The sequence below is a fragment of the Balaenoptera borealis genome, assembly GCF_965194805.1.
Source record: "Balaenoptera borealis genome assembly, chromosome: 17".
Lineage (NCBI taxonomy): Eukaryota > Metazoa > Chordata > Mammalia > Artiodactyla > Balaenopteridae > Balaenoptera > Balaenoptera borealis.
In genome coordinates, this window is record NC_138876.1 from 50,237,626 (window position 1) to 50,265,150 (window position 27,525).

The window sequence follows — 27,525 nt, forward strand, 5'->3', positions numbered from 1 at the left end:
CAGTTAGAATGGGCATCATCAGAAAATCTACAAACAACAAATGCTGGAGAGGGTGTGGAGAAAAGGGAACCCTCTTGCACTGTTGGTGGGAATGTAAATTGATACAGCCACTATGGAGAACAATATGGAGGTTCCTTAAAAAACTAAAAATAGAATTACCATATGACCCAGCAATCCCACTACTGGGCATATACCCAGAGAAAACCGTAATTCAAAAAGACACATGCACCCGAATGTTCATTGCAGCACTATTTACAATAGCCAGGTCATGGAAGCAACCTAAATGCCCATCAACAGCCGAATGGATAAAGAAGTTGTAGTACATATATACAATGGAATATTACTCAGCCATAAAAAGGAACGAAATTGAGTCATTTGTTGAGACGTGGATGGATCATGTATACACTGATGTGTATAAAATTGATGCCTAATAAGAACCTGCAGTATAAAAAAACAAACAAAACAACTAATACTAAACTTTCATTGGGTTATTTGCATGGAAATATGTTAATATAAATGTTTCAGACATTAAAAAAAAAAAAAAAACCAACAATGCCCAGTGCTAAAGCCACATAGTCACACCAGGCTTGGGTCTGGACTGTGGGGTACTAAAGAACCATGACTTCCAGAAATGGCCAGAGGGTTGTTTAGTATTGTCTTGAAGAAGGATTAGAGTGACTAAGAAGTCCTGGCTTTTATCTCACTACTGGAGAATAGCAGGTGTCCTGCTTATTTTAGGTGAGAGGTACTGAACATGGAACCTGTAACATCCTTAAAGTTATATGTCTGAGGCTGAGAAAAAGAAGCAACAGTTGATAATGTTCCTCCTTCTAGTTTCTGATCCAGTGTTCACTTCCCAGGCTGCACTACACAGAGATTGCTCAAGGGTAGACCTCCAAGGACTTGGTCCAGGTTGCAGCTGAAGGGATCCAAAGAGAGCTGCACTGAGAAGCAGAAGTTTGTTCTTGTCATGACTCTGCTGCACACTGGCTTTCTGCTACTGTGCAAATAAATTTTTATCAGCTTTATTTTCCTCATCCATGAAACTGGGGTGTTGGTATAAATTATCTCTAAAATCACTTGTAGTTCTAAAAATCTGTGATTTTACAAGTAAATGAGATTTGGTAGAATTATTATAGACCATCTGGTATGGTACTACGAAAGTCATTGTTAAGTGCTGTTAACATAAAGTAATTGATAAGATATGACTTTCTTTAGAATAGTAGCTCTTATGTATTCTAGTATTTACATACCTCATCTAATTTACACGTTTTAGATGATTATTAAGCTTCAGATTTTTAAAGTGCTTTGCAATCATTTAGGGTGACTTGAGTGACTTCTGGAAGTAAAGCTAACCCATGCTTCCATTACATAGACTTATTTGTTCTCATTCTGTAAAGTCAAGTCATACACTTTGCAATTTGGGATCTTGCATTCTTTTAACTTCCAATTTTTTAACAAATAAATTCTGGTCAAACAGCCAATTTGATAATTGTAATCCAGTAGATTAATTCATTAAGTCTACTAATAATGCATAGATTAACATATATACTATTATACTCCCATGTAAAGACAAAACAATTTAGTCACATAGAAATTAAATTGTTTATTCTCAAAAAATATAAAATCATTATAGTAGAATAATTCTAGTAAAGTAGAATTAGGGTTGGGCTACAAAAATAGAACTCATTGTTCTTTATTATCAGATAATCCTCAGAATCATAAAGATACACCTTGAGTCAACACTGTTTCTCCACATGCTTCTTATTCCCCCACACCCCACCTATCTGCACAGTTCCAATATAAGTAAAGGTTGGAAAGAGGGATATTCAATGAGATATTCAAAAGACATCAATGAGCAGTTAAGTTCAACAAACACTTATGTGCCTGTTTGTGCCCATCACTATGGTAAATATTAGAGATATAAAAATGATTTGTACAGTAGGGACTCAAAAATGACTTAGACACAGCCCCTACCCTTAAGGAACTAGAAAGGAAGGAAAGAAAAGGAAACTAATATTTATTTAACATCTACCATGCATAGTACAGTATCTCATTTAATGCTAACAATAATACTTCAACATAGCTAGTATTTAATCCCACTTATATGTCAGAGGAGACTGAGCTACCTTAGTTAGTTTATGAATTTGCATTCATTTCATATTTTCAAAAATAGGCAGATTTTATCCAGAAGCTTCAGTCTAGAATGTTGCTGTATGATTGACTCATGACTGAGGGGTTGTTAGGGCTCATAGAAAAGTAAGCTATAGAGCTGAAAGTGAGAGTTGAAAGCTCGGAGAGTAAAAGTTATTCTGAGAGCTATTCTCAGTACTGAGAGATGAGCTAAGAGCAAAAGTAGTTCAAGCTCAGATCCTGGTGTCTATCCTGCATATCATGGAGGATAGAAGGATACAGATAACCTGGGTAAAGTGGAGGGCTTAAGTGGCTGGATACCTGGAAGAAGCTAAACAGCAGGTGTAATGGGAGTGAACATATAAGAGTGAGAAGACCAAGCAGCTCCAGTCAGAAAGTTGGATATCAAAGGTGGAGAAGATTCTGGTGATATAAAGAGCTAAAACTGACCTTCAAAGGGGTAGTATGTGCAAAGCAGAAATGAAAGTCACAGGAGCTGAAAGTCAAAGAAATGTGAGCCTAGTTGGTAGAATATATTGTCCAGCTGTGTCTTACAATTACTTGAGAATGACAGGAGGAGTTGGGATGGAGAAGAAAACTCTCACATAGATGGCATTGTCCTCAATGAATATGGGCAAATGACATGGACATACTTGCAGTTAGTAACAATAAAAGGGGTATAGAGGATGGGTAGTCATATGAAATAATCCTGACCTAGAAGAGATTTTGCAAGGTAGGGAAGATGAATATCTTAAAATAGAAGTGAAAGTTTAGAGGGAAATAGTAACTCTATTGGCCAATAAATATGGTGCATGTCAGTGGGAGAGGTATTGGAATGACTATCCTAGAACTCATGGAAGGAAGCTGTGAACTAGGGAGAGAGCCATGTTTCATTTAAGGCAAGATGTAGAGGGAATTTTCCATGAAGACTTTAAAGATCTAAGAGGGTTTGTTTATAAGAGAACAGAGGTAAGAGGAGATGCCAGCAAACTACACGAAGCAAGGAGCATGGAACAATGAGCAGACCAATTTGCTACCAATCTTAAATTCTACCCTCATTGTGTCCCTTTTTAATATTTCTCAACTCTGATTAACAGACATGTATTGTTGCCAAGCAACAGTTAAGTTTTCCTTAATCATTCTGAGACTACTCAATCTGTCCTCCTGGTAATCAGACATAAACAGGACAAAGTTATAGCAAAAGCCATCTGGGGAAGGACTTGCCCTGAAAAGGGAAAAAGTGACTTTATAGTGATGGAGCTGCAGGACCTCACCAACATGTACCAGCAGGAACAAGAAGAGTGCTTATGAGACTATATTCTGAGAATGCTAAACAAGGAGCAGATGGAAAATAAATTTGGACAAGGGAGAGTTTATTGATTTGGCAGCACTCTCCAGGGAGAGAGGATTTAATACTATCAAGGACCCTAGGAAATATGACTATATCATTCTTCCATGATGGCTCTTAGAAGCTTGAAGAAAGTGGTGGCCCACACTAAGAGAAGTAGAAATGGCAGAATTGTCATGGCAGATGGAAGATGTAAGGAGCAAAATGCTCAGAGAAGTAGGCATGCTAGTATTCCAATACAGATGCTCTATTTATCAAAGTGACTAGGAATTCTCTGGTGAGAGGGGCACCAGCATCACTGAGAATCTCAGTGGTGGCTCTCCTCGTAGGTCATGGGTAATGATAAAAGATGTTGTTACAGAACTGGGTTCACATATAAGCAACAAGGCTAACAGAATCCTGAAACAATAGAAGCCAGGTGGCAGCACTTAGCCATCAGAAAGGTACCACTACACGTATCCAAATGAGTGGCAAAATAGGAGTGACAGTCAGAGATCCTGACCTCTGAAGATGATTAATAGAATATGGCATCCCTAGGGGGAAAGATAGAGGTTAGCTAACAAGGGCATGCTCAATCTATACAATAACAAGAAATCAAGGATGGGTGACATAAGGCTGAGAGCAGCAGTCTCAATAAAAAGTCAGTCTCTTACCCAGTTTTCTAACTTGAGCCAGTTTACCAATCCAGAACCCATTTACTGAAGGAGAGGCAGGATTGTCAGGAGGAAGCACCCTGTAACACCTTGGTGAGAATATATGATAGTGATTTCTCCATCCATGCCCACCCCACCCTCAGTCCTTCCTCAAAAGGACCTGTGGCCATTCCCTCGGGAAACCATACACTGAGGAAGAGGGAATGCTCAAACATTTTGAGGATTGTTGGACACAATCATTATTGATACCCAGGAACACAAAGAATTATTATGGCCTGCAGTTAGAGGTAGATAGGAGCCAGATAATAAATGTAATTTTTGCCCAGGTGTGGAAGAAGTACGTCCACTGAGCACAGGGACCTATCTGGTGGTCATTTCCACAGTTCCCAAATATATAATTGAAAAGGACATATTTGGTAGTTAGTAAAGCACCCACATTAGTACAGTTCTTTGGCCTATGGAATAAGAGCTATCGAAGTGGGAAAGGCCAATGGGGAGCCTCTGAAATTGCACAGGCAAGATAGTAAATAAGAAACAATATAGAAATTTCCAGTTGTGATGTACAACATAACTATAGCTAACAATACTGTTTTGTATATTTGAAAGTTTGTATGTGTGTGAAGTATGGGGTCAGTCTTCATTTCTTTTGTAGTGTTAACTAATATCCCTAGGACCATTTACTGAAAAAAGAAGAACTTTCTTCCATTGCTCTGTAATATCACTTTTGAAAAAGCAAATTACATATGCAGATCAACATGGTTGACCTAACATGGGTTAGGTCTATTTTGACACATTTGCCTATTATCCTCGTGTCAACAGAACACTGACAATATAACTTTATAAATACATCCTGATACTTGGTAGTTGTAAGCACTCCAGCTTTATTCTTCTTCAAAATTTCCTTGGCTATTCTCAGCCTTTGCATTTCCATATAGATTTTAGAAACTTCTTATCAATTTCCACTAAAAAAATTGGGACATTTTTATATTCATTTTTCACTGAATAGAAAGATCAATTTTGTGAGAAATGACATCATAACAATCCATGAACATGGTATATTATCCTGAATTTATTAGAACTTATTTTAATTTCTGTCAGTAGTTTTTTGTAGTCAAAAATGTTTTGTATCACATCTTTTGATAGATTTCTTATAAGGTATTTGATGACTGTTGGTGCTACTATAATTAGTTATTTAAGTGTCACATTCTATTTATTTTATGGAATAAAGGTATACAACTGAATTTTTTAGACATTGTGTTCAGTGACCTTATTAAATATACTTTTCAATTCTTTTAGATTTTCAATGTACATGATCATGTTATTTGTGAATAATGACTGTTATTTCTTCCCTTCCAATCCATATGCCTTTTCTTTTTCCCTTTTGCATTGCTTAGAACACCCAAAACAATGTTTAAAATAAGTGGTAAGAGCAAATATGTCCTTATTTCATTCCTGATGTCAGGGGGAAACATGAAATAATTTACCTTAAGTATAATGTAAGCAGCAGTTATTTGGTAGATGCCTTTTATCTGATCAAGAATGTTCCCTTCATTCCAATTTTGCTGAGAATAAATGAATGAATGTGGAATTTTATCAAATGATTTTACCGCAGCTACCAAGATGATCATTATTTTGCTCCCTTTTTCCTGTTATTCTGGTGAATTACATTTATTTTTTCCCCCCAGTTAACACCCACCCTTCTATTTCTGGAATGAGTCCCACTTAGTCATGATTATCCTTTTTATATACCACCTGATTCAATTCACTAATTTTGTGTATAGGATTTTTGCATCTATGTTCATAACAGAGCCTTTCATAAACCAGCCTTTTAAAGTGACATCTTTTTTCCTTCTCATTTCAGAATGCTTTTGAAAACCAAAAATTATGTGATCAGAAGTGTACTCTAGGGTGTTTACTTTGTAGTGTGTAGACTGTAGAATGGATTAGTGCAGGAGGTGGGTGGTGAAGGATTAGCAAGCTACTATAGCATTGAGAAGAGCTTGCACCAGCTCGGTACAAGTAGAAGTGGAAAGGACGGATAAACACCCCAGTACTTAGCTACTGATTAGATGAAAGTGCAACATTATGAAACAGAGAAATTAGGAGAACTTTATTTGAGCTTGGAGAAGAGTAAAAATAATTGGAGTGAAATACTTATCTTCACCATAATTATCACAATCATTAGGATCCATACGAAGGAATGACCGCAATTTAAGCAATTGCAAATGCATGGAGATATGTAACTGGTCACTACGTTAATATCTTTAATTAGAAAGTTTCCTTACGTTGCTTTGAAGCTGATTTTTAAAATCGTTTCCATTCACAATCAGAAAAAAATCGATAATCTTGTATTCGTTGAACACCTTAAAATGGGATCCTTTTAAGACAGCACATTTCAATACACATTGCGCTATTCCTTTCCTAACCACAGGGTGGCGACCAGGCACCAACGCCGCACTTCTGTCTATCCCTCCGCTTCTTAGGCAGGTGTGGCTTCCGGGAGCGCGCACGTCCCGGAGTCCGCGCCAATCGCTGGCGCTGCGGCCGCGCACGTCGGTCAGCCGCTGTTACGCTGCCGCACATCGGCCAGACCCTAGTGTTCCAGGCCATGTGGAAGTTGCTGCCAGCTGCGGGCCCTGCCCGAGGTAAGGGCGGTAGGGAGATGTCCGGGGACCGATTTCCCGGGAGCGGATGCGGTGGGCACAGGGTTTGCGGATCGTTACTTCCGGTCCCTTCTCGCCCTGGGAGGCTGCGAAAGCTGGTGCGGAAGCCGCGCATTTGTTGTGTGGGGAGCGCGTGGTCTTTCTCGGCGGGTGCGCAGTGCTTGCGAACCAGGCTTTGGTCTGACGGGGGGAGGAGGCATGCGACACTGGGCCGTTCAGTGACCGCCGGGTCCTTTCCGCCCGGTCTACCGCCAGGTTCTCCGTGGTTGGGACCAACTCCCCTGGCGGGACTAGCTCTGACCCGGACTTAAATGGTCTTCCGGATTGAGTCTTGACCGGGTATATGTTACAACACCTAGCGTTTTAAGCTTTTGAGGAAACACCCAGAATAAGTTAACAGTCTGGAAGACTCGATGACTCTGTCTTGAGCGCATTGTTTATTATTGTGAGGAGCCACGGAGATGACTTGTGTAAATGGCAACTACAGGAAAGCATAATTTGGGTTTTGTTTCGGAGCCTTTTTCCGTTTTGTCATCACAACTGAAAAAGTTTTTTTTTTCTGCATTTCTAGCAAAGGAAAATGGTAATTGCATGTAAATTGGTTGCCTAATATATGTAAGCACTTATTAGTTGATTAGATAAGCAGTTGTAGCCTATGATTGGCCTTGCCCTCCGGAAGTTTACGTTATGATTGAAAAAAAGATCTACGTAGAGGCTAAATGGATTGACAGTGTAAGGAAGTATGGAGAGGGCCAAACTAATGGTAAGGAAAATAAATACTGTAAAAATACTGTAGATACTAAAAAATATTTTAGAGACTCAAAGATCAAGTTTCACTGTGGACTTGGAGGATTGCAAGGTGGAACACAGTAGGAACAGTTTCCAGAAACAGTTGTAGCCTGTGGCTGGCTCTTTGAGTTCCTTTAAGGAGGTAGCAGAAGAAAAATGCCCCTAGCGCCAGTGGGTGGCATTCTTAACTTTTGGGGGATCTTGAACTCTTTTCGGAATCTGATGGAAGCTATGGGGTGCCATCCTTCTAGGAAAAATGGAGGGAAACCAACACAAAAGTTTTTCGTTGAAAGAGTCCACTCTAGGTTAAGAATCTGATTAATAAAATATAATCCAGGTCTGGTCAAGGTTTACCTGGACTCCTTTCTACTTGTCTAGTTTATTTGCCCTAATCACTCTACCACTCCAGTGGTACCAGACTAAACTCTACAAGTCTTCAACGTACATGCTGTTCCTCCAACAATTTGTGATTTCCAAAATTTTTTTAAACTAATAACCTTTTCACGTTGTTCTAAAAGCTACCTTTAACATAAAAAAAAAAAAAAATCCCCAAATTATGCACTTGAATCTGGTCTGGACTTTTCTTGCATTGATCTATATTTTTTTTTTTTTTTTTTTTTTTTGATCTATATTTTTTACTCTTGATCCAATACCATACTTTTTAACTGCTTTCGCTTTGTGGCATATTTTACCACCTGGTAGAGGAAGTTCCCATAATATTCACATTTTTCTGGACAGTTTTTCACATTATATTTTCCTGATGGAATTTTGAATTCGTTTATCAAGCTCCAAACATAGTGTTGTGATTTTATTTGGTAATGCATTAAATTATAAGTTAATTTGGGCAAGCACTGACAAAATTGTTTTCCTGTTAGAAAAATGGTAGAGCTTTCTATCTGTTTAGTTTTGCCTCCTTCAGTGAGGCTTTACTGGAAAACACAAGTTTGATTTACGTAAAGTTGATTATTAGCATTTAAATAGCAAAATAAAAATGTTTAAATATTTGCCATATCTATATCGTAAATACATGTTTATGTATGTGCGTACCTGTTAATTTACTTTTTAAAAAAATTCTCCTAGAACCATACAGACTTTTGGCTGGTGTTGAGTACATTGTTGGAAGGAAAAACTGTGGCATTCTAATTGAAGATGATCAATCAATCAGCCGAAATCATGCTGTATTAACTGCTAACTTTTCTGTAACTAACCTGGTAAGTTACTAATTTTATTTCAGTAGCTGACAGTAAGAGGATTGAAATTACAAAAGTTTACCTTGGTGTATATGTAAGAGAGAATTTGGGAGACTTTTTATAAAGCTGTTAGTTTTCTTTAAATGTTAACAAAATTAAGGACGTTTGGGCAGTGGTACTGGTGATATTTGTTTATTTAAGATTTAAAGTTTCTGTTTTCAGTATTTTACTATTTGTTTTAGTGATTTAGAAACTCAGGGGAAGTAGAACATATTTATATTTATTTACTTGAACATTTATTGAGTGCTTACTGTGTGTCAATCACTGTGCCAAAGCCTGGGAATAGAGCAGTGAATGGACCATCATGACTCCTGCTTTAATGAGTTAATGCAGCCATATGAACACTGGTGTTTCCCGTATATCTTAGGTTTTCACAAGGGAAATCGATTTGCTTTACTAGGGAAAACAGCTGTTGTATATGCCCCACAGCTCGTTTGAATGGCTTTGAGTTTGTTTTGGTGTGTTGGTTGTTTTAATAATAAAGGTAGGTTGTAAAAGCACAAATAGCTGTGCTAATGGTAATGCTGGTGGTAATTAAGAAAGAAAAGCCATTATTTTGAGCAAAGACTGCATGTTGGCAAATGCTGGATCTGTTCAGTAATATTTAGGTTTTGTGTCTGTATTCTTTTAGGTATAGAAAAACATTGTTGAAAATCCTAAAGAAAAAAATAAAATTGTTAGTGCAAGTCAGACACTCTAGCCTTTTTGCATTAGACTGATTTTTACTATGTGATTTTGATAATTTAAAAAAAAAAGAAACCTTAGGAATGAAGCTGTCATTTTATACATGAACAGACTGTACAAAAGCAAACAGTTCTCAAATTTTTAGGGGTCAGGAAAATCTCCACTGACTTACAAAAATAAAGACAATGTATGTTCTAAGAGGAGTGATTCTGGAATTGACATTTTTCTCTTAATTGCTAGTTGAGTGATCATTCTTTGCATGCAACCAAAACAATAACTGTATTGCCTACTGTGTTGGGAGGTTAGCCACGTATCACCTATTCCAGAAGTTATCAACCTTTTGTTTTGAAACCTTTCCCCTTAGGAATAGTATTTACTGAGTGGTAAGAGACTTTGAATTATTTATTGATTTTTTTTTTTTCAGAGTCAAACAGATGAAATCCCTGTATTGACAATAAAAGATAATTCTAAGTATGGTACCTTTGTTAATGAGGAAAAAATGCAGAATGGCCTTTCCCGAATTCTGAAGACAGGGGATAGAGTTACCTTTGGAGTGTTTGAAAGTAAATTCAAGTAAGAATTTTTAAATTGATATTAAAATGGACAGCTTTATTTTGCACCAATCAGATTCTAAAGGAAAAGGATATTTATGGATAATGAATTGGAACCAGTCTATTTAGTTCCTACTTAGGACAGTAGTGAACTTTGCACCACACGTGGTTAGTGCCTTTTATTAATCATAGATAGTGAAAAGAGTGAATGAGAGTTTGAGTGGGCCCTAAGAACCTTGATGGGAACTACTTTTGTTTGATTCTGCATAGGTCAAAGTATAATGTTAAACTTTGATCATTGTTTTTTTCTTAATTGTGACTTAAGACTTAGGAAGTGATAATTTCATAAGTTAGAAAGTTTAGTAATACGTAAAAATCAAAATAACAGCATATGATGTGAGCTTAAAGTTTAAAGTACCATAAGTTGCCATCTCTATAACTATGATAACTTTATGTAACTTATTCTCATTTACAGAGTAGAGTATGAACCTTTGGTTGCGTGCTCTTCTTGTTTAGATGTCTCTGGGAAAACTGCTTTAAGTCAAGCTGTATTGCAACTTGGAGGACTTACTGTAAACAATTGGACAGAGGAATGTACTCACCTTGTCATGGTATCAGTTAAAGTTACCATTAAAGTAAGTTGAATGCCTTGTTATTATGTTAAAGTAAGTTCTCTGAATTTAAGTTTATTCCTTTACCCACTGTACACGGATGTTTTAAAAGTCACTTGCTTTAAAACTATCAGAACTGTTAGTTGTAGGTGTATATATGCCAACCAACCCCATATCTACCGTATAGGCTAGAATGGTTTTTCAGAAACACTGTTTATTATCTGGGGCAAGCAAAAGCACATGAAATTATATTTCAGATATTGATTTAGCATTTAAATGATTTATATTATCCTTTCACCAAGAAGTTATTACAGCGTGTAGTTTGTGTTTTCAGTCTAAAAGCAAAGCAATTAGAGATCAACTGCCAATCTTCAAAGTTAGCAGCTCATGTCTTTCCTTCCTCCAGTCTCTGATACCATCTCATGGTTTCATGCTCTTTTATTTAGTTCTTATTTGGCTTTAGACCCTAATCACAAAGACTTTAGGTTCTTACAATATTACCTTAATGTATTGTCACAATCTAGAGATATGTAGATATATGTTATTTGTCAAAGCAGTGATATATTTTGGTATGTTTTCAGACTTTGCATCTTCTTCAGATTTGGTTAATCCAAAACTAATTGAAGAATGATATTGGGAGGTGATTCGTCTCCTTCAGCAAGTTGACTATAGATATGTGAGATTGTTTTAGGTTAATATCTATAGTGAAAAGCAACAGATATTTAGATTCCTTTATTCGATGATACAAAAATCCTTTAATATATAATTACTTAAATTAGAATATGTGTCTTATACCTAAATAGGTGTCATAGAGAAAGGCTTGCTGTTCAGGTTGAACCTCATGTTAAACTTGGATCAAAGATTGTTTCATCTTTGTTAGTTTATGAAATTGATTTATAAATTCAACAGAGTGATTAGCCTCCTGAATAGTAATTTATGCTAATAAACCCAGATAATAGATTCATAATTCAAAATGTCCATTTATCAGTTTATAGTAGGGATGTATCTTTATAGTGACCAGAATATTTACATGTAGACTCCAACATGGTCCCCTTGAAGATACCAAGGTACCTGAGAAATGGAATAGGTAATCATGCCATTGCTTGGTGGGTTTGAAATAAGAGCAAAGGCAGTTAGATGGTCTTGAAAGATATTTTACTGAGTCTGTGACAGACCTGGAAACTAGCATCCATTTACCATAGTACACTGTATTCCAGTGACTAGGATGCTAATGGCCACCCAGTCCCTGGATATTAGAGATTACTGTATATATACCAACAAAGGCTTGCAGAGCAATACTCCTTTTTCAATATTTCTGATCAATCGTGTGCAAAAAATATTTTGTCATTATATTATTTTTTTAGTAAATTTTCCAAAAATACAAGTTAGTTTATGTTTTTGAAATCGTTGAATGTTAGAACCAAAAGGTAACCTAAAGAGCATTCAGTTCAGTTTTTATTTTCTGAAGAGGAAACTGAGGCATGGAGCAATTGAATCCTTTGCCCAGGATCACATGTATTGGAGTTTACTCAGTCCAGTGTTGAATTGCACATTACTGCTTCATGCAAGGAGTCAATTATTTCATTCATATTTGAGGTTCATAACTTTCAGATTCCACTCTTGAGAGATACCCTAAATTGCTTGCTCACATTTAGGTAATTTCCCTTGTTTATTAGAAGCATTCTTACCAATTCTTTAGTTGGATTATTTCCTAGAATTATGCTGAATCTTATTTTCATTGTCAGTGATGGTATTTTTTAACCTGTCTCAAATTTTATGGATACATTGTATTTGAGGCTTATAGTTTAATTCACTTGCTAGTTGAAGTTTCTTCCCCCACTCCATCTGTATATACTTATTTTCAGCTTTTGTCCAACACTAAAGAGTTATTCCTTTATTTACTTTCTTAAAAACACTTTATTCCATAATTAAAATCAGTTTGAAAGGCAATTAAGCTGAAAGAACTCTCTCATGTTTATCTCTTGTTATTGTCTAGGGCAGATGTTACATTTCCTTAATTCTAAGATGTACATTTTAATGTTTTTAAAATGGTATACATTTTTAAATTGACTTGTGTTTTATGTTATGTTGTTCTGCCCTCCCCAAGCAGTTTTTAAATTAATATTGTAATTGGTAGCTTCTTTTTTTTTCACCTTTAATAATGATTGTTTATTGTTTATTGATACTTGCCTGTATGTTACATTTATTTGTTATTTCAACAATCTTATTGCTATTTTAGCATATAGGCCTTTGCTTTGCAAGGTCTGACTTACATGAATTGTAGTTACCACAGTTTGTTTATTTTTAATTTTTATTTTATATTGGAGTATAGTTGATTAGCAACCTTGTTAGTTTCAGGTGTACAGCAAAGTGATTGATTCAGTTATACAGACACATGTATCTATTCTTTTTCAAATTCTTTTCCCATTTAGGTTATTACAGAATGTCAAGCAGAGTCCCCTGTGCTATACAGTAGGTCCTCGTTGGTTATCTACTTTAAATATAGCATTGTGTATATGTCAATCCCAAACTCCCAATCTGTCCCCCACCCCGTATTGTAATTGGTAGCTTCTAATAATCAAGTGATAATACAGGGATTTTTATACTAAAACTAGGCAGTGACCAATACTGACTTCTATTTTATAGATTGTGTCTCCTTTATAATTATAGAGAGACAGGAGGAAAAACAGAATAGAACAGCCTCTTTGTAGTCTATAACTTACATCTTTAAAACAGCTAGGGTATGAGTATATGTATTCACATGTTTTCTTCTTTTTAGACAATATGTGCACTCATTTGTGGGCGTCCGATTGTAAAACCAGAATATTTTACTGAATTTCTTAAAACAGTTCAGTCCAAGAAACAGCCTCCAGAAATTGAAAGGTATATTGCGTATTTTAAATATAATAAAATATGACATACAAAATATGATAGCACTGGTTTTATTTAGGTTAATTCCCTCTTTATTGACTGTTTCAGGATGTAATGTTACAGTTCAGTATTATTAATGAAGTTGTCTTGTCAGTATGTGAAGAAAGTTTCCCAGTTCTTTGTGATTGTTCCTTATCTCCGTGAAACAAATGTTACATATGTGCCAATATTTAAAGGAAAATGTTGAAGGACAGTAATAACATAGAGGTGAAATCAGTAGAGCACACATGACAATGCTGGGCATCATGCATGCAGGACACCAGGAATTGTGTGGTGCAGCATCCCTGTTGTGGAGCCTCAGAGTCCTGGGCCAGAATATTAACAGCACTGTGGCCTTGGGAATTGAGCTGATTTCTTCTAAGTGTCCGTTACCTCCTTTGAAAAATGAGACTAATACCTGTCCTGCTGAGTGTTTAAGTATTTAGTATTATTAGTATTAGTATAATTATTATTCATCTTAACTAGTGGTATACATAAAGTCTGAGCATATTGCCTGGCATCATAATAGGTGCTTATTAAAAGAAATGTAGCTAATTGCAATATCTGGGAAGATTCATAGTAGCTTGATTATTTATTTAATTTTTTGGATGCTCTGCTAAATTTGTGAACCACCAGACTAAAGGATCTATCCACTGTATGTATTGTATTAGTAATGTTTGCAGTAATATAAGCTGTGGTTGAGGAGGAAGATATTTGTGATTTTTCTTTTCAGATTGCATGGTTAAAGTACTGGTGACTATAAAACGGTGGGTGTTTTTAGTCAGCATAAGAACATGCTTGCTTAAAATGTATGTCAGTAGCTTATAGTCTATATGGCATAATAGATTTGAGGAGGTTTTAAAAATCTAAAATTCTATGCAAATTAAGTATTTTATTACCCAATTTAGGTTAAGTATTACCTATTCAAGCTAAGTATTTTATTACCAATTTAAAAATATTACTAGCTATTATAAGCTAATTTGCCCAGTGCATATATTTTTAGGAACTATTTATACCTGATAATATGTATCTGCTTTTAAAAGTAACTGAATATCAGATTTTTCTCTTTGTTTTTAATTTTCATTTGGGAGGTTTCTTGTATTTTATAATCTGGTTAACAGAAAATATGCTTTCTTCTGGAAAGAGATCTTCAGATTTTATTTTATTTATTTTTTGGCCCCACCAAGCGGCTTGAGGGATCTGAGTTCCCTGACCAGGGATTGAACCTGGGCCCTTGGCAGTGAAAACGCAGAGTCCTAACCATTGGACCACCAGGGAATTCCTGAGATTTTAAAATAGATGATTCTTAAACTTTTTTGAGTCCTAGACCCCTGTGAGAAAATGAAAGCACTGGTCTCTCCTCTAGAAACTTCACTTACTACCAACTTACACAGTATTTCAACAGAATTACATTTTTCCCTGAAGCCTATTTATGACCCTCCCTAGAAAAGTTGATAAATCCTATAAATAATGACTCTTGTTACAGATAATAAACCATTGTTAATTCTAGATTACTTAAGAGTGGAGGGGTCTGATTAAGTTTTTACTACTGGTGATATGTTTTATGGTCTTGGAGTTTTTAGAATTAGTCATTGATTCTTACTTATTTGTTCAGATTCTCAGGTGTATTTAACCTTGGTTTTTTGTTTTTTGTTTTTTTTACTTTAGGTTAGGCATAGTTTTTTTCTGGCTTCAATTTGTGACTGTATTAACTTAGATGGCTATAATAAAACATCCCTACTCTAAGATTGTTCAATAACTCCTAATTCAGTGTTAACCAGGAAAGACTATTACATTAGTTCATGTTTGATGATAGCAACTGATAATCAAGTTTTAATACTATTTTAAAATACGTAGTTTTTTGCCTTAATAGATTGCTATACCTATTGAGATCCATTTTGATATGTTTGTTGAAGACTAATTTGACTACATACTCAATTAAATAGAAAAATGATTAAATTTAAGATATTAAATAGTAGTAGGATGGGTTATAAAAGGGATATGAGATAAATTGTGGTGGCTCTTCTATTACATAACTACCTGTTCTTTTAGTTCTGTAAAAGCATTATCACTAGTCCTGAATTTAAATTAGGAGGCATACTATAATATTTTTACCTAACAAAATGTGTAGTACTTTTTGGTACAGTTATGTCTGCATCTTTGCACTGTTACCACAAAACAGAGTAAGTGAAGGGTTAAGATAGAGTACCTGATATGGTTTGTGATACCTAATTTTCCTATACTGTTATCAAAGTACCAATGTAGGTGAAGTCATTTTTAGATTACATTTAAAAGAAGTATTTAATTTTGATACTCTATGCTCTAATAAAGGAAGTTCATTAAAATATTATATATGTCTGAATGTAAAAAAAATGATCCTCAAGAGAAAAAAGGAGTTTCCCTTTCTCAATTTATTTCAGACAACAAGCAGCATTGTTTTCAGAAAACACTGTTGGGAGAGAGTCCTTACATCATACAAAACTTGCTGGATATGCCAAGAATGAAAGGCCCTGACTGCCCTATACCCAGGCCATTTCTCAGGGTTATGTTTGCAGTGAGAAACCTGGAGGGATGAGGTAGTATCTCCTTCCCAGGACAGAGAGCAGGCCTGCTTATAGCTTGTTATAAAATGGGTGGATTCCCAAGTTCAGTGTAACACTACCCATGGTATATACCTCTCCTGTAACATAACCCACAGTATGTACCTTCTGTGTCATCCTCAGGGGACTTGGCATGGAAGGAGACCTGCTGCAAACACACTGAGGCTTGCTGCTTGCTTTGTCTCTGACCCAGGAGTCTTGTGTCTTCTGCCAGCATCCATGAAAGAGGAATAGGTTAACTTATTAGCTTGTAATAAAATCTCAGACCCAAGAGACACATTAGCATGAAACAATCTTGGTAAATGAAAGTTTAGGAAGCTTGTAGAGTTGACCTTAAATAATCAATTAAAATTTAAAGCAAAGAAATTTAACACACACTAGAAATTTTCTTCCTGGAGATACAAGCTCAGATTTACAAGTTGTGGATGCCAATGTAATTCAAACCTTTTAGAGATCACCAAAAAAAAAAGCAGTATAGTAAGTATGTGGTTCTAGAAATCATGAACATGTACCTTTGGTACTAATGAAATAAACAGCTATCCAGATGTTGGGCAAAGAAATATTGTGGCTTAGAATAGTTTCCACAGCCAGAATTATACATGAATTCAGAAAAATTCTGTATTTGGAAAATCTTGGGACAGAAGTGAAGATGATGTGCTCTGAGTTAGATAAAATTTATTGAACATCACGTGAAGAATTTATATAAAGTTATAAAATGTATATAGGAAAAAGTCAATATTTCTAGATTAATATTTTATAGAATTTGTGAATAATATGTACCAGTTACTACATAATAAAGCATAATTATTTTATTTGTAGCTCTTGAAGTTTCTGTGTAAGTATGCCAAAAAATGTTTTAATTTTTTCATTATAGAAGTTAGAGGTCACTTTATATTTGTGGTATCCTTGTATTCAGGCAGTGTGCCTCTAACCTAGGTCTCTGCCAAGTTAATTTACTGTTTTCCAATTTTATTACTAGCTGTCAAATCACTATAGCCTCAGTGATGCTTTAAAACTTCTAGAATTTAATTTTTCGGAAATACTGATTTTTTAATGATGTTTTCTTCACATTTATGACTAGTCTCTCCTTTCTTGTTTTCATCCTTAATACTACTAAAGAGAGAAAGATTTTTCTATGTATATGAAGTTCCAGAACATGGTCTATTATTTATCACTGTATTATATATATGATATATATACATATCATATATATGTATATGTATGTATGACTCCAACATTTGATTCGATTCTTGATAATACGGTGTTTTTTTTCCTTTCAAGATCAGTCTTATTGAGTATTGGGGCTCAAATTTATCAATGTTTTTAAAAGAAAACCAAAATACATTTTTCTAGTCCCAGAATTTTAATACATTTGTATTGAGGGATGTTTTTACTTTCTCTCTACTTCTAATTTATTAGGTGAAATTTTTATTTCTGTTTTATACTATCAGTTTATTTATTATCAAATATTTATTGAACCAGGCAAGATAGACCTGAGGATATAATGATGAGCCAAAAAGCATTACAGTTTCTACCATCTTGGCACTTAGTAGAGGAACCAAACATCAAAGAATCACACAAATAAAAGTTAGAACTCTGGAAAGCTAATTGCATATCGTTCTCATGGAATGTGACTTGGTATAACAAATGTTCACTCTTCATTGAACTAAACTGTAGTTAACTGTTAGCTATTATCTGTGGCAAAATTAAGAATGACAGTGTGAAAAACACAAAGCTGTAGATAATTTTAAAATGCTATTTTTCTCATTAGAAAGCAGTAGTTGTTCCGTGGCATGTGAGATCTTCCCGGACCAGGGCTCGAACCCATGTCCCCTGCATTGGCAGGTGGATTCTTTTTTTTTTAATCTTTTCTTTTTTTAAAATTTATTTATTTTAATTTATTTATTTTTGGCTGCATTGGATCTTCGTTGCTGTGCGCGGGCCTTCTCTAGTTGCAGCGAGCAGGGGCTACTCTTCGTTGCCATGTGCGGGCTTCTCATCGTGGTGGCTTCTCTTGTTGCGGAGCACGGGCTCTAGGTGCGCGGGCCTCAGTAGTTGTGGCACACGGGCTTAGTTGCTCTGTGGCTTGTGGGATCTTCCCGGACCAGGGCTCGAACCCGTGTCCCCTGCAATGGCAGGGAGATTCTTAACCACTGCACCACCAGGGAAGTCCCACACTCTCTTGATTACTGCCGCTTTACATTAAGTCTTGAATTCTGTAGTGTTAGTACTCCAACCTTGTTCTTCTTCCCTAATATTGTGTTGGCTGTTCTGGGTCTTTTGCCTCTCCATGTAAACTTTAGAATCTGTTTGTTAACATTCACAAAATAACTTGCTGGGAGTTACTGGGATTGTGTTTATTCTATAGATCAAGTTGGGAAGAACTGACATGTTGACAATATCGAGTCTTTCTATCCATGAACATTAATAATTTTTACTAGACGATAGAGAAACTAAAAGTCTGGTCAGTTATGAATAGCTGTAACAAAAGATCTAGTTATATAGAAAGTTGAAACTATGGACTGAATTATCTGTTGATTTTACTTCTCTATTTTCTTCTTTTCCCTAATCTCTATGGATTATTAAGATGTGTTTATAGTGTTACATTAAAGAGCTAAAAGACTGTGTTTTTAAATCTGTGGGAATTTTATTTAAACTGACAAAATGTAGGTTTTAGAATTCCCTGAGCTTCTCCAAAGAGATTTGTAACAAAACACTTATAGCAGTAGTTCATAGAATTACAATATGAACATTATTACTAATACTTACTGGTTCCTAAGCAAGCACAACATGCTAATAGAATTTGATCTTTAATGGTTGATGTTTCAACCATTCGGATTTTTTTTTTTTTTTTTGGTTTTGGTTTTGTTTTTACTTTTTTAAAAACTTTTTAATTACTTTTTCTCTCTCAACCATTTGTAATTTACATAAGTTGTTTGATTCATATATATTTAATTGTATCTTGTTATGATTGTCTACTTTTGCATTATATAGTTTTAGAAAATAAAGAAGAATTCTGCTGTTCTGTGTGGCATCTGTCACCATATTTCTAGAAAAAGTGTTTAGGCACTTTTGGTCCTTACGTCCCAGATAAAACTCTTAATTTTTTAATAATATAACGGTATTATAGAAATTAAGCCTTTCTAGTGTCTAGATTGCCATTCCATTTACAAATTTAATGTTACACATACAGTGTAGTGTATATTTAGAATGTACTTTATTTTATTTTTTATAGTTTTTACCCACCTATTGATGAACCAGTTATTGGAAGTAAAAATATTGATCTGTCAGGACGACAGGAAAGAAAACAGATCTTCAAAGGGAAAACATTTGTCTTTCTAAATGCCAAACAGGTAATGTTGTAAGCTAAATTTTTGTAAAGAAAATGTTATAAACTAGGATAAATTATTACTGTTGTCAATAGTTGTTAATGCACTTCCTTTTGAGATTTTGTGTAGAAGTGTGAAGTGAAATAAAAAACTACCCAGGCAGCAGAACTTGCCCAGCGTTCATGTATATGACTATGGCATTTCTTAATATCTCTTAATTGGCTTATTAATTAAGTTTATATAAATACATACAAGGAGGAGACCAAAAACTTTGGTTTAAGTGCTAACTTGTTCAGTTAGTAAGCAGCTGTTGAATGTCTTCTGTGTGCTGAAATGAGAGTTCCAGGAGTTAATGTTACAAGTGGAAAAATCATGCAAGTAAACCCACAGTTACAGTACTGTGTGAAGAGGAGCTGTAGATGATGTAAGGATTCCAGGGCTGCAGTGGTACCTGGTGAACTAGGGATTTTCTCAAGAGTGGAAGCTCAGATTGTCCTCTCAGAAAGTATTATAAAATCAATTCTTCTTCAATTCTGCTTATATTTTACTTCCCAAATCAAATTCTTATAATTTTAAGAATGTATTCAAGACATTAATTATGGCTATTTCATTACTTTTTTTCTTTTTCTTTCCATTTTTAGCATAAAAAATTAAGTGCAGCAGTTGTATTTGGAGGAGGAGACACTAGGTTGATAACGGAAGACAATGAAGAAGAAGATAGTTTCTTTTCAGCTCCTGGAACTTGTGTTGTTGATGTAGGAATAACAGATTCACAGACCTTAATTCCTGACTCTCAGAAAAAATGGATTCATTCCATTATGGATATACTGCAGAGGTACAGAATTATTCTTTATTAGTTAAAAAAAAACAGGGCAGGTAGGTGATTTTATATGTAACTTTTTTTGCACTCCACATAATAATGTAAAGGTATATACAAGAATTATTGTAAAGATTTTATTGTGTATGGTACTTGGAAATTTATTGTGACTTAGTATGCTAGAAATAGAATATATTTATCCATGACAGTTTTAGCTCAATATTTATTTTCTGCCGCTTTTTTGTTACTTTAATAGAATTTGCAGAATATACCTCTCTTAATAAAGCAGTATTTGTTTTTCTCTAGAATATGTAGTTGAGTAAGTTAAAACTCAAATGTAAAATTGTTCTGAAATAGCCTCAAGCTGGAATGTATTTTTCCCTTGATTATTACCCATTGAAAATTTGTATAAAAATTAGGCTATTATGGCTATATAGGCTGTTATGGGAAAGCAGGAAAGAAAGTATCAAGTATCCTAGAATAGTGTTTGTAGTGTGGAGGGGCGGCAGTTTGAAAGCACTAAAGCAAGGATTTTTTTCCTGGACTCTTTACTGGTGTTAATAATCTTAGCATTTTTGAAGCACAAAGTAAAAAAGTCAGCATTGGCAGTCCGTTGACTGAATTTCTATTCACCTAGTGAAAAATAGTTAGGGCCGGGACTTCGCTGGTGGTCCAGTGGCTAAGACTCCGCGCTCCCAGTTCAGGGGGCCTGGGTTCGATCCCTGTTGAGGGAACTAGATCCCACATGTCACAACTAAAAGACCCCGCATGCTGCAACTAAAGATCCTGCATGCTGCAACTAAAGATCCTGCATGCTGCGACTAGAAGATCCTGCACGCCACAACTAAGACCCAGCGTGGCGAAATAAATAAATAAATATTTTAAAAAATAGTTAGGGCCTAGGGTATTTATATGTCTAAAAAGTCCATACAAATAAGCTCTCCACAGTATTCATTTTTCCTGACCCAGGAGTTCTTTCTGACCATGAAGATTGCTTTTTTTTTAAATGGGTTTGCCAAAGTAAAAAGTAAAATTTCAGTCATGTGTCCCATAAATATTTTGCTTAAAGGAGGTGTGTTAACTACTGTGAAAAAGAAAATATTTGTTTAACAAAAATACCATCTTACTACTACAACCAAAATATACTGTGATTCTATTGTGTTTTAGGCACTGGGAATATAATGGTTAACAAGATAGCTATGGACCCTGCCACCACTGGAGCTTACTGTCTAGGGGAAAAGACAGATAAAGACAAGTAAACAGATAACTACAAATGTGTATAAGAAAACAGAATAACAGGGCAGAGGGGAGAAGTTTATTTTAAATAGAGAAGGCTTCTTTCAGGCAGTATTTTACTTATGACCAGTTTACCAGTCTTTAAAAGCCATGCTGAACAATAGCAATAATAGCTTACTTACATAATACTGTATACTGTAGCAGGTCCTGTTCTAAGAGTTCTACATATATTAAGACATTTAATCCTCATACAATCATGTGTATTTTTACTGTTATGGTCCCCATTGTGCAGAGAGGGCAAAAGGGGATTTGAGTAGAACACAGGGAGCGAGCAGAGGAGCCAGGATGTGAACGCATGCAGTCTGGTTCCAGAGTCCATGCTCTTTACCATTACATCTTGCTGCCTTGCTGGAGTGAGAGGTTGCTCAGAGGCTGGTAACTTGATCATGAGATGACATTTTGTTCTGTAGTCTCTGGCTCCTGTTTCAATTTGTTCTTGGAGAGAGGACAATTTTACAGTTTGAGAAAGACTATCACTTAAAATAACACCTGTCCATTTAGTCCAAGCCATTGATAGCAATTGAAGGTACAGTTATATCAAACCAGTAAAGTCAGCTATTGACTGAATTTCAGACAATAGGGCAACATTGGGATTGGTTAGTGCCATGGCGCTACTGATTAGTTGTCAGAAATGGGTATAGGATATCAGTGATTAAAATTAAATATCTCTGAAAAAGATTAGATGTCTAGGGGAACAATATAACCCTGATTTTTGTTCTTGCTGAGATGTTTTCCCAATGTCTTAGCCCATATTTGGGACCTCTTCCTGTTACTAATTTAATTATTTTCTCTTTATCCTCTCCTCCTGTGCCTTATCCTCTTCTCACCTGTTCCACAGCTTTGCATAAAATTGAATGAATCATAATCTTTGGATCATGATACACTGTCATCACTGAACTATAAATAATACACATTCATTTTGTTCACTAATTATTTAATTAGTTATTTTAAATAAATTTTTATTATTGTAAACTGCTACTGAGATTATCTTTGTATGTTTCCTATTGGTACTTGTGCAGGATTTTCTTTGGGATATATTACCGCATTACTAGGGTTAGAACACTCAACAGTATCAAACTGTTTTCCACTTTATACTCCCACCCACGGTATATAAGAGATTAAGTTAGATGCACATCATTTTCAACAGTCGGTATTTTCAGACTATCATTTTTGCCAATTTAATGGATATATAATCATATCTTGTGATTTTGATTTGTATTTCCCTGATCACCAGTGATGGTTAACATTTCTTCAAAAGTTTATTAGATGTTAATTTTTCCATCTTTGTGAAATACATGTCTGTTGCCCAGTTTTCTATTGGGATAATTGTATTCTTTTTTTGTTTTAAATACAGATTTCCCCTGTTTTATGTGTTCTTGTGTGTGTAGTGTACATGTGTGTATTTAGTTCTATATAATTTTATTACATGTGTAGGTTCGTGTATTCACCATAGTTAAGATACAGAACAGTTCCATCACCACAAGAATCCCTCATGTTGTTCTTTTATAACCACACACCCCTCCCTACCTCCCCCTCCCTGTCCCTAAACTTTGGCAACCACTAATTTCTTCTTCATTTCTAAAATTTATTATTAAAAAAGTGATATATAAATGAAATCATACAGCATGTAACCTTTTAGAATTTTTTTTTTCACTCACCATAATTCCTCAGAGATTCATCTAGGTTTTCTGTATGAGTAGTTCATCCTTTTTTATTACTGAGTAGTGTTTCATGGTATGGATAACCATGGTATGGATATTGTCTCTTTAATTACATTTTCTAGTTTACTGTTGATATATAGAAATTCAGCTGACATTGATATTAATCTCATATCCCATCACCTTGTTGGACTCCCCTTTTATTTCTAATACTTTATAGTCTTTTTTTGTATAAACCATATCATCTGTAAATAATATTTCTCTCCTCCTTTTTAATCCTTTATGCCTCTGGTACTGCTCTCTCTCTTTTATTCTCTCTCTTGGTTTTGGACCAACTGGGACATCCAAAGCTGCTGGATAGAAGTGGTGATAGCAGCCACATTTATCTCACCATTGACTTTAAAAGTAATGCTTCCAGTATTTCCCCATTTAAGATGATGTATGTCTGTATAACATGATTATTAAATGTGTATTTTGTTTTATATAGCCAATCTTTGTAACTAATTTTCATGATATAATGTATGTATAGTTTCAAAAGTATTAGTAGGGTAGTAAAATATCAATTTTGAATTGCCTGAAATACAAGTAGGTGTGTGTGATCACTTGATGATAACACTTTTTAAAATCTTTTTTTGTGTGTTATTATAAATTCACTTAGAGTTCAAGTCTAAGTTAAACTAATACATACAAAACAATGAATGTTAAGCATTTGAAAAATACCTTTTAAACTACTACAGCCACTTAAAATACATATACATATGTATATTTTACATATTCTGTAGTATGGATATACTATGGTTTGTTGAGTCATCCATCCATTGAAGGACGTCTGCATTTTTCCAGCTTTTGTTACAAATAAAGCTGATATGAACATTCATGTACAGGTTTCTTTGTGAACATAAGTGTTCATTTCTCTGGAATAAATGCCCAAGAGTGCAGTTTCTGGATTGTATGGTTATTGCATATTTGTGTGCCTTTTTTTTTAATTTGTAGGAGTTTTTTATATATTCTTGACATTAATCCTTTTTTCACTTTTATGTGATTACATAAAAGATTGCAGAATCTGTTACCACTTTGTAAATTATCTTTTTATTGTGTTGATGAATGAAAGCCCTTAATTTTAATATCCTAAAATTTAAAAATCTTTCATAGTCAGTGCTTTTTGTATTTTGTTTAAGAAATCTTTTTCTACTCATAGATCAAGAAGATATTCACCTATATTTTTTACTAATTTTTACTAGTATTTTGATATTTTGTTTTTGAAATTTATTTTTGATCTATCTGGAATTGATTCTGTTTTATACCAAGGGACCTTACATGCATGGGAATGTTTTTGGCCTTTTCCATTGAGCAATATGTCTCTTCTTATACTAATACCACGTTTACTACATTGTCTTAATTACTATAACAGTTTAAGTCCTCATATCTAGTAGGACAAATATTTTCTTTCTGCTCTTCTTCAGAAGCATCCTGGCTATTCTTGGCTTTTTATTTTTCCATATACATTTTAGAATCATCTTTTTAAAAACTTAACAGAAAAACAAATGTTAAGCATTTGAAAATGACCTGTTAAGGTACTACAGCCACTTAAAATATCTCTACAATAAGTATTAAAAGGAGTTTTAAAGCTCTTAAAATTTGAGGTGTAGTTTCTATATAGCATTATTAAGTTATATTAAATTATGTTTGTTTGATAAAATCAGTCATTATTCACATTACAGAGTAACAGAAGATAGGTTCACCATAAGATTCCTTTAATAAGAAGATTCATTAATACATGTAAATTTGGTAAAATGATTTGATTTACTAACATACGTATAGATGTAGCTTATTTCTAGTTCTTTGTACTTTTCTCCCTCCTTATCCTTCTCCCCTCTTTTTCTCTCTTTTAAGTTTTATCTTAGGATTCTAGTAATCATAGATTTGCTTTAAAAAATCTATTTTATTGCTTCATCTGGGTATTACTATTATTCTGAAAATTATAGAGTTTTAGAACTGGAAGGATCTGTATCCTTTACTCTAGACCTTTATTTTACAGATGAAATAACTGAATTACTAAAAGGTGGTGAACTTGCCCAATGTAACATTGCTCCAGTGAATAAGCTAGTACTATAGGTATTTGCAATTCTCTCTGTACCATAAAATTGTGATATCACTTTGGGGGGGCGGAAAAAGATAGATTCAGTTTGACATCATCTTAATAAAAGTTGTTAGTTTTAATATATCATCATACTTAAACTATTTTATTCTAACAGGCAGGGTCTTAGACCTATTCCTGAAGCAGAAATTGGATTGGCAGTTATTTTCATTACTACAGAGAATTACTGTGATCCTCAGGGCCAGCCCAGTACAGGTAATTAAAATACTATTTTATTGATTCTTTAGCAACTTTATTGTGTAAATTGATGATTGGCTGTATGTACATTATTTTTTAAAATATTTATTTATTTATTTGGCTGCATCGGGTCTTAGTTGTGGCATGCGGGATCTTTGTTGCAGCATGCGGGCTCCTCTCTAGTTGTAACATATGGGCTCTAGAGCGCACGGGCTTTGTTGCCCCGCAGCATGTGGGATCTTAGTTCCCCAACCAGGTATCGAACCCACGTCCCCTGCATTGGAAGGCAGATTCTTAACTACTGGACCACCAGGGAAGTTCCTGTATGTACATTATACTTGCCAGGGGTGACCATCTTCACCGTCTTTTAAAAGTCATATGTTTATCTGTTCATTTATTCATTTGATAAATATTTGTGGCTGCCAAGTACTAGGCACAGTTGTAAGTACTGAAGATACAGTGGTGAATAAAGTAAACAAGATACCTGTTATTGTGAACTTTATATTCTAAAAGTCAGGATTCAGACAGTTAACAAGCAAACAAACACATCTGATAAGTTCTGTTAAGGCCAAGTACAAAGAGAAAGCTAAAACAAGATGATGTGATAGTGACTGGGAGCAGGCTATTTTAGATTGGTAGTCAGGGACAGTCTCACTTAAGATGTCATATTTGAGCCTCACATGTCCTGAATGATGAGAAAAGGCAGCCATGGGAGGATATGGATAGCAGAATTCCAGGTAGAAGGAACAGATCAAAATCGTGTCTGTGTGGAGAATGGATTCCAGGGGTCCAAAATGGAAGTGGGGATATGAGTAGAAGCTGTTGTGGAGGTCCAGGTGAGAGAGAGCCTAGTGCCTTGGACCATGGTGGTAGTAGTAGAGATGCAGAAAAGCAAATAAATTCAGGCCAAATTTTGGAACTAGACCCAGCACATCTTGCCCGTGGAGGATTTAGAAACAACTCCTAATCTTTTGGCATGAGTAGCTGGTTGGGTGGTGATGCCATTTACAGAGATGAAGAATACCTATTATAATCATCTCAGTGTTGACTATCACAAAAGCCAGTTTACTCAGGGCAGCTATTACCCCTTGGTTTTTTAAAACTCATTCCCCTACTTTTCTTGATAAGCTGATGTTGCCATCAAGAAGATGGTTCATTTATTCTTTCCTTCTCGCTTCTTTACCTTAGATATTTTTACGTTTATTCTTCCTTGTAACTTTTCTTTGTCTAGCTATGTGTGCATCCATTTGGTATTTCTTTATACATTTATTTGCCTCCTAAGTTCTTTTTATAGCTATTTGTCAGCAGTTATTGGACTTTGGCTAAAAGACGAGTTAGGACAGCACTACCTAATTATACACTCCAGGGGGTATCATTTACATTGTAGCCCACTGAATGGCACCTATAGAATTGGACAGCGTACCTCCTGATTAGTAATTATAGCTGCTGTCTCTTGAGTTTGTGGAGACTGAAGTATGTGCTTTACACAAGGCATTACAATTTAATCTGCAAAACAATCCTTTTAAGATAGATGACATTGTTTGCATTTTACAGATGAGGGAACTGATGTACAGAGAGGTTAAGAAATTAGCCAGAGGTCACATAGCAAATAATTTGATTCAAACTGACTCTTTAAGTCAAAGCTTTTATGATATTATTATACTGCTATTATGATTGATGGTGTGGGGGTTACTGGGAGCAGATGTAAAAGGATAAACAGACTAGTACTTGGATTTTATGATCTGGTTAAGAATGTTTATTCACCTGATATCTGTACACTTTTCCATTAGTATACTACATATGTTTCTGTCTATACATGGGTAACCTTCAAATACAGTTTTAAGAGCTTGTGAAGTTTCCATAATAATTGTGATATGGTGAATGTTTCCTCAAAATTC

General features: G+C 35.0%; 1 protein-coding gene across 3 annotated transcripts in view; it reads left to right on the forward strand.

Annotated features, from left to right (window-relative positions):
- The first annotated feature begins 576 nt into the window (after nucleotides 1–576).
- The window catches only part of NBN (nibrin), a 48,168-nt gene continuing 21,219 nt past the window's right edge, over nucleotides 577–27,525 (forward strand). Inside the window, exons 1-8 of one of the 3 annotated variants that reach the window (XM_082363423.1) lie at nucleotides 577–6,779; nucleotides 8,667–8,797; nucleotides 9,945–10,093; nucleotides 10,547–10,706; nucleotides 13,462–13,565; nucleotides 19,428–19,545; nucleotides 20,163–20,356; nucleotides 25,548–25,645. In XM_082363423.1, coding sequence (XP_082219549.1) covers nucleotides 6,743–6,779; nucleotides 8,667–8,797; nucleotides 9,945–10,093; nucleotides 10,547–10,706; nucleotides 13,462–13,565; nucleotides 19,428–19,545; nucleotides 20,163–20,356; nucleotides 25,548–25,645 — 991 coding nt within the window. In that variant the 5' untranslated portion in view covers nucleotides 577–6,742. Of the gene's footprint in view, nucleotides 6,780–6,894; nucleotides 7,381–7,416; nucleotides 7,561–8,666; nucleotides 8,798–9,944; nucleotides 10,094–10,546; nucleotides 10,707–13,461; nucleotides 13,566–19,427; nucleotides 19,546–20,162; nucleotides 20,357–25,547; nucleotides 25,646–27,525 lie in introns of those variants that run through there. The other 2 variants (XM_082363421.1, XM_082363422.1) reach the window with 2 other exon arrangements.